Source organism: Varanus komodoensis, unplaced genomic scaffold, assembly GCF_004798865.1.
Source record: "Varanus komodoensis strain SLA01 unplaced genomic scaffold, ASM479886v1 scaffold78, whole genome shotgun sequence".
In the NCBI taxonomy this organism is placed as follows: domain Eukaryota; kingdom Metazoa; phylum Chordata; class Lepidosauria; order Squamata; family Varanidae; genus Varanus; species Varanus komodoensis.
Genome location: NW_025336455.1, coordinates 2489548 through 2497095, shown reverse-complemented (window position 1 = coordinate 2497095; position 7548 = coordinate 2489548). Strand labels below are relative to the sequence as shown.

The 7548-nt window shown below is 71.6% G+C and overlaps 1 protein-coding gene across 2 annotated transcripts in view; it reads left to right on the top strand.

Annotated features, from left to right (window-relative positions):
• The window catches only part of LOC123035291 (sphingomyelin phosphodiesterase 3-like), an 11300-nt gene extending 5030 nt beyond the window's left edge, over positions 1–6270 (top strand). For both annotated transcript variants that reach the window (XM_044453313.1, XM_044453314.1), the window contains exons 2-8: positions 907–1895; positions 2074–2146; positions 2894–3034; positions 3115–3204; positions 3369–3432; positions 3735–3885; positions 5456–6270. In XM_044453313.1, the coding sequence (XP_044309248.1) occupies positions 984–1895; positions 2074–2146; positions 2894–3034; positions 3115–3204; positions 3369–3432; positions 3735–3885; positions 5456–5560 (1536 nt within the window). In that variant the 5' untranslated portion in view covers positions 907–983 and the 3' untranslated portion in view covers positions 5561–6270. The remainder of the gene's footprint in view (positions 1–906; positions 1896–2073; positions 2147–2893; positions 3035–3114; positions 3205–3368; positions 3433–3734; positions 3886–5455) is intronic.
• Positions 6271–7548: the final 1278 nt, after the last annotated feature.

Sequence of the window (7548 nt, the reverse complement as noted above, 5' to 3'; positions counted from 1 at the left end):
GGCAGGGGGGCTCCTGCGGTGCGGGGGGGCGCGCGGCACCGCGAGGGCGAGGCGGCCGAGCTCGCCCCGAGGGGCGGTACCGGCGGGGCGACTCCGGGGCGGCTCCCCCGCGGCAGGGCGGCGTCCGCAGCCGCCCGCGCCTTCCTGCCCGGAGGCGCGCTTCGTTCTTCGCGGCGGGAGCGGGTACAGGCGCCTCCTCGGCAGGCGCGGCGCTCCGGGCTGGCTCCTGCCCGCTGGCACCCTCCGCTCCCGGGCGACCCCCGAGGCTGCGAGCGGGACGGGGCGGGACACGCGTCCCGCCGAACTCGGACGCTGGTGCCGCCCGTGGGCGCGGCGCGATCCGCGGTTCGAGAGATCCGGCCCCGCGCCCGGGTAGCCGCGCACAGCCCTCCCGTTGCGCCGGGCTGTCGCGGGGCCAGGCCGAGCGACCGAAGGACGCGGCTCGCCGCTTGCCCCAGGGAGGCTTCGTGCCAAGCAGCTGCAGGCGCGGCTCCCCCGGCGCGGCCCGGGCGCCTTGCCTGGGTGCGTGGCCGCTTGCGCCCTGGCTGCCTCCGCCGCGCTCAGCGCCCCTAGTGGCCGGGCATTTGCATTTAAGAAGAGGGTGTGCGCTGGAGAGGGCGGCTCTTGGGCTCCCTTCCTGAGGGGAGCCTCCCCCCCCCCGGGGCTGCTCCAGGGCCCCCCGGGGCCGGGCCGCCTGCAGCGCTGCGCCAGCCCACAGACGTGTCAATTGGGGGAGAGGAAGGGCCTTCGAGGGCGGCCAAAGAGGTCGGCCGTGTGCCTTTCCCTTAGGAAGGAGGAAGGAGTGGGGAGGCGCTGGGAGGCCGTTGGTGGGCGACGGGGGTGCTTCTCGAAAGGGGCCCGGAGGCCACGCGCTGGAGCAGGCGTCCTCTCGCTTTTGTCTTGCAGCCCTGCAGAGCCTGGTGCCGAGCGGCCCCCGTGCCCACGGAGGGCCGAGGCTCCCGGAGGCCCCGCGCGGAGCCAGCATGGGCCTGCGCGAGTCGCCCTACCCCAATGGCTGCCTGGCGGGCCTGGACTCCGCGCTCCGGGCGCTGCTCTTCCCCACCTACTGGCTGCTGAGCCAGATGCTGGCCCTGCGGCGCACCACGGCGGAGAAGGCGGCCCAGCGGGGCCCGGCCTACGCGCTGCAGGTCCTGGGCAGGGGGCCAGCCCTGCTGCTGCTGCTGCTGCTCTCCGCCCCCCTGGCGCTGCTGGCCTTCCTGGCATGGCTGCCCCTCCAGACCGCGCGCCGCCCCTTCGCCTACCAGCACACGCCGGGCCGCGGCCCACCGGACGCCTGGGAGCTCCCCGGCCGGGGCCGGGCCCTCACCTTCGTCACCTGCAACGTCTGCCTCCTGCCTGAGGGGCTGGCCAGGTTCAGCAACCTGGCGCACACGCAGCGGCGGGCCAAGCGCATCGGCCAGCTGCTGGCGGAGGCGTCCTGCCTGCCGCACAAGCCCGGCTCCGGCCAAGGCCCGGGGGCCCCCGGCAAGCAGAAATACGGGGCAATGGACCCCAGCCCTGCCCGGGCGTGCCAGAGCCTCCCGCGGGGCGACGCCGACGTGGCCATCGAGATGCCCCCGGAGGAGGGGGAGGCGGTGGCGCAGGGGCCGGGCGAGATCACGGCCCAGTTCCCCCCCGGTGCGGACTTCCTGTGCCTGCAGGAGGTGTTCGACCTGCGGGCTTCGGCGCACCTGCGCCAGCTCCTGGCCCCACGCTACGAGCACCTCGTCCACGACGTGGGCGTCTACGGGCTGGTGGGCTGCTCCACCCTGAAGCTCTTCAACAGCGGCCTCCTCCTGGCCAGCCGCTACCCCCTGCTGGCTGTGCGGTACCACTGCTACGCGGCCAGCGCGGGCGAGGACGCCTTCTCCGCCAAGGGGCTGCTCTGCGCGCAGGTGAGTCTGTCGGGCCGCTGCTCGCCGTGGCGCCAGGAGTCCCCCCGGGGGGTCCCCAGGGGCGTGGCGGGGCTGCGGAGGGGCTCGTCGGGCGGGGAGGTGGCTGCCCCTGGGCGCCGGGCTGCGGGGGGCCCCCCGCGTGACTCGGCCCCCCGGCTTCCTGCTTTGCATGTCTCAGGTTCAGCTGGGCGCTTCGCAAGGACAGCGGATAGTGGGCTACCTGAACTGCACCCACATGCATGCCCCGGACGGTACGTGCGGCCGGGGAAGGGCTCCCTGCGGAAGACGGGCCGGGCACCTCCGGCACTCCCTCTGGCGCCCACCCTGCAGCTGCGCTGGGACCTGCCAGTTTGGTCACCGGGGGCTTCTCTGCGGGCACTTGGCCCCTGGCTGGGGCTGCCGCGGAGGAGCCAGCATGCTGAAAGCCAGAGGCCAGAATGCGCGAGTCGTGCCTGTGGCCACAGACCCGTTGGCCCTCTGCGGCTGCTTGCCCGAAGGCCCCGAGGTCCTCGAGCGCCTGCCGTGGCCACTTCTCCAGACCGGCCAGAGTCTGCTCAGCGCAGCGGCCCCGGCTGCCGGGCAACCTGAGTGGGAAGGGTTGAGGGTGTGGGGAAGTGGTGCCAGAGTGTGGGGCAGGGACGCGCGTGGGGCCCATGTCCAAGGCCACCCGCAGCCATGAAGCCAGGCGCCCCTCGCGGCCCTCCTCACAGGGCGGATGTGGGGGTCGGATGGGCAAGGAGCCCCCTTCTCTGCCGCCCTGAGCCCTGGCGGAACGGCAGTGAGGTGGGCTGGGAGGCCGACCCGGCGGGCGGGGTGGGCCCTCGCGGGGCAGGCGTCCTTCCCGCCTCCTGCAGCCCCCTGTGCTCCTGACTCCACGAGGGAAACGGAGCTGGTGCAGCCGGGAGGCTCACGGGGTCCCTGCCTGCGTGGGGGCTGCGGAAGGGAGCGGGGGTCTCCGGCCCACCCAGGCAAGGGGGCCCACTCCGCCCTCCCCACAGCCGATGCGCAGATCCGGTGCGAGCAGCTGACCTTCAGCCTGCGGTGTGCGCAGCAGTTCCAGGAGGCGCACGGCTTGCCGGGGGACGTCGTGGCCTTTGATGTGTACTGCGGGGACCTCAACTTCGACAACTGCTCCTCAGGTGGGTGGGGCGAGGGGAGCGGGGGCCGGGGGGCCGGGATGCGCCCCTCACTGCCCCCTCACACGCCTCTTCCTCCCCAGGGAACGAGAGGGAGCAGGGCCACGAGATCTTCCGCTGGTACACCGACCCGTGCCGCGAGGGGCCCCGCAAGGACAAGGCGTGGGCGATCGGTGAGCACCCCGGGCCCCCGTCTCCCCAGGACGCGCCTTGGCTCCGAGGCCCACGCAGGGCAGTGCGCCGGCACGGGGTGGGTCGGGGTCGGGGTGTGGGGCAGGCCCCCCTTCTCCCGCCCGCCCCGATCACGACCCTCCGTGGCTCTCCCCGTGCTCTGCAGGCACCTTGCTGGACTACCTGGAGATCTACCGCGAAGCCGTGGCGACCCCAGAGAGCATGCGCAGGTGAGGCGTGCCCACGGGCGTGGCAGCCTGGCGGGACTTGGGGGGCCGGCTGACTTCCGGCTCGGGCATGGCCCCTCTCAAGTGGGGCACCTGGCTGGGAGGGCGGGAGGGGCAGCGGAGTTCCTGGGGGGGCAAAGGCTGTGTGTGGCGGCTACAGGTGGCTCCAGCTGGGAGCGGCAGAACCCCCCGGAGTTTCTTGGACGTTTGTGGGGTGGCTGTGGGGGGCATGTCCCTGCCCGGTGACGCGGCTGCGCCCCACGGCCCCTCCCCGCCCGCCACACTCGCCGCCCCTTTGCTTGCAGGACGCTGGAGCAGCCCTCCGGCCGGGAGAAGTACCTGGCGGGGCCGGTCCTGGCCAACGGGGACCCCGACCCCTCCGCTACCTCGAGCAGCGGGCGGCGCATCGACTACATCCTGTACCGGGAGCACCCCGGCCCCGTGGCGCTGAAAGCGGTGAGGCCAGCCGGCCCCGTGGGAGTGCCCAGCGACCATGGCGGCGGGGGGTGGGCTTCCACGCTAGAAGGGCCTGCCGGGGCCAGGGAGGCTGGGCGCAGGAGTCCGAAGGGCTGGGACGTCTCTCCTGGGGCGGAGTGGGGCCCCCATCCCCGGGCACCACCCGCCCCCTTCAACCGGCGCATTTTCTTCAGGGCGGCTGGGCCGGCTGCGAGGTCGCTTCGGCACGGGTGGGAGCCGGCTTCCGAGGAGGCTGCTCAGCGTGTGGAGGCCGAAGCCCCCTGCTGCCCCCTCCGGGCTGGGTGCCTGATCTTGGCAGCTCTTTGTGGAGGGGCCCAGGGCTGCTTCCCCGATGGCCAAAGGTGCCCGGGCCCCAAGCGGTCGCCCACCCCGGCCTGCAGCAGCAGGCGGAAGGGCCTGCCTGGCCCAGGGAGCGGACGTGGCAGGACGGGGTAGGGAGCGAGGCCCAGCCCGGCCCAGGCCGGTGCCGGCAGTGGAAACCCCGACCACGAGGAGGAAATTCAGCGCCACGCAGCCCTTGGCTGTGGTTCCTCAGCCGCATTTTCCGGCGGGTGCCTTTCCTTTGCCCGGCCGTCTCCCCAGCTCGGCCGGCTCGGGCCAGCTCGGAGGACGGCCCCGGACGGCCCCGGGCGAGCTGCTGCAGGGCTCCCTCCGTGGTCCCGGACGGCCAAGTACGCGGCAAGTGGCCCCGACAGAGGAGTCGAGGGGCGCCTCTCCGGCCCGCGATGGCCTGGAGCTGGCCGAGGCAGCCGCCCCGCAGAAGGCAGAGGCTGGTCCAGAAGGACTCGCCATCGGGCACAGGCACCAGGGGCGCAACTGTGTTTCTGAGCGCCGCTCGGAGGGCCCCGGCTCGCTCAGCACAACCGGGAAGGGCCGGAGGGCCAGTTCAGGGCCGGCTTTCATGCTGTGGCAGAAAAGAACGGACGTGCGCTGTGAAAAGGGTGGAGCAGCGGGCCCACCGGGGCGGCCGGCTTCCGTGGGGAGGCGATGCGCGGTCGTGAGAGGCTCGAGGGAGACGCGGTCGCGTCCCTGGCAGTTGCCACGCGGAAGGGGGTGCCGACTCCTGTTGCTCGGGGGGGTGCAGGTGTTGTTGGGCTTCAACTCCCATCAGTCACAGCCAGCGTGAGGGGATCTGTGGCCCAAGATCCTCTGCAGGGCCAGCGATCCCCCTCTGGGGGGCAGGCCTAGAACCAAGGGGTGGCGGACAAGGCCTCACGCGAGGCGGCCCCCAGCGGCGCAGCCTCTTCTGCAGCGTGGCGGGGCCTGCGGGGGGCGGCCTGCCCTGCCTGGGCCGGGGGCACAGCGGCCGCTGCACTGCAGAGGCTGGACCGAGAGGCAAGATGGCCCCCAGCGTCCTTTCCAACTCTGGTTCCAAAAGTCCTTCCCTGGGAGGGGGCTGGCCCCAGGCACGCACGCTGCCAAGGCGCGCGGGTGAATTCTCCATGGCAGAAGAGGCCGCTGCCGTGGCCGAGCCCCTCGTGGGAGCTCGTTCCCTGCCGCCCCCTCACTGCTCGCCCTGCGCCGATCCTGTTTCTCTGCTTGCCTGCAGGCCGTGGAGAAAGCCTTCTTCATCACGCAGCTGGCCACCTGCTCCGATCACTTGCCCTTTGGACTGCGGCTCAGGCTGACCTCTTCTGCGCGGCCAGATTCGTGAACCCTGCCACTGCCGGGCGAGGCGTGCCGGGCCCCGGTGCAAGCTGCAAGGCAACAGTTGCCCCCCGGCCCTGCCCTGGAGGGCCCACCGAGTCCTGGTGGGCTCATGCACCATCGCCCGCAGCATCTGCCCTGGCCAGAGAGTCTGGCGGGGAGGACAGGAGAGGAGAGGAGAGGAGAGGAGAGGAGAGGACCTGCCCCAGAAGCGGGGTCCTCTGAGCACTGCCCCGTCCAGCGCGCTCCGCCGATGTGGCCTCAGGACTTCTTTGCTCTGCTGTCCGAGGTGTAAACTCGGATGTGGAGGTGTGGACTCAGTCACCACAAGGCAGCCTGGCCAATATTTGTCTTTTATAATCCTGCCTTTCGGGTGGGGGAGGAACCAGTCAAGCCAGTGCACAAAAGAGCCAAACGGTGAAAGGGTATAAACCGTCGTGGGGGCAGGCAGGGGCGGAGGCTGCGGTGAGCTGGTGGAAGGCCGGCAGCGGGGGGCATCCTTGGACGGGGCCTTCCCATCAAGGACACCTGGGTGGTTGAGGGCCAGAGGCCCCTTGCGTGCGGAGTGGCCTTCCCCGCGCTCCGAAATCAGCCATTGTCATGCGCGGCCTCGGCTGAAGTGCCGCGAGCCCCAAACCCAGCCTTCTGAACAAACACGATGTTTCCCTTCCTTTTGCATCATAGAACCGAAAGTAAACAGCCACACGTCGCTCGTAAGTTTTGGCAAACTGTGCTGCTTTTTCTGCGGCCCTTTGGGAAGGGCAGACCAGCGTCCTGCCCTCGAGCGCATCGCGTCGCCTGCCGGAGGGGCCCGGGGCTACGGGTGTGGGGCCCACGGGCCGGGCCGGGCCGGGGCTGCGGCCCGCTTGCTGCGGAGCGCATCTCCTTCCCGCATCAAGGCCGGACTGGCGTTGCACCGTGACCTCGCCGCTGTTTTCCTGGGCCCGAGAGCTGGCACTGCCCGTCCTGCCCCCGGGGCAGAGCAGCCGTTGCGAAGCGTGGCTGGGCGCAGGCTGCTCTGCCCCGGGAGGCACGGCTGCCCGAGAGGGCCGGAGGAGGGCAGCCTCACGGGAGGAGGGAGGCCAGCGGCTCAGGCGCGCCTCCTCTCGAGTCGCGGCCTGCCTGCGCCCTCCTCGCCCCCGAGCCCCGCGGCCTTTCTGCTCGCCGAGCGAAGGGGGCCGTGGCTGCGGGGGCGGGGGTCTCCTTGGCCAGAGGCGCGTCCTCCGAAGCACTGCCTGCCTTCCCTGCCCCCTTGGCCTGTGGCTCACTCGGCAGCTGGCGGCTGGATCGGCCAGCAGGAGGCCGCCGGGGTCGAGGAACCTCGTGTCCCCCGGTTTTATATTTCCGATCGCTTGCTGTTTCAGAGGCAACATGGCAGTCCTGGTGTGCGCTTTGTTGCTTGGTGTCGCACTGGGTGACATCCAGAGGCCCGCGGAGCAGTGGGAGGTCCTGGGAGTGGAGCTGCTCAGACACAGACGCAGACGGGAGCTGCGCCCAGGAAGGGCCAGACTCCTCCAGGATTGTGAAGCGCGCGCCTGGAAGCAAGAGGGGGACGGTCCCAAGGTGCAAGCACAGCGCAGCCGCCCTCTGAAGCCGCACGGCGCTCTGCATGCCCTCCGCAAGTGCCGCACCGTTGGCCACTTGTCCTGGCACTGCTGTCTTCCTTCCGAGAACAGGACAGGCGCAGCGCTCCCTGTTTTCAGCCTGTTCCTCAGTGGTCTGGGATTGGGAGTAAGCAGTGAAGTGGCTGAGTTTGCTGATGGCGCCAGGCTATTTAGACCGGGCGAGACCGGCAGGCGCTCCACGGGGATCTCGGCTGAGGAAATGTGCGTCGGAGCGGCCGGGCCGGGCCGGGCCGGGCCGGGCCGGGCCGGAGTGAGCGAGCGTCGAGCCACGTGGGAGGGTCAGAGCATCCCAGGTCCAAGGATGCTCGGAGATCTGGCCTGGCATGACGGGGCAAGGGGGCTCTCGGGGCGGAGGAGGCAGCCGGATGGA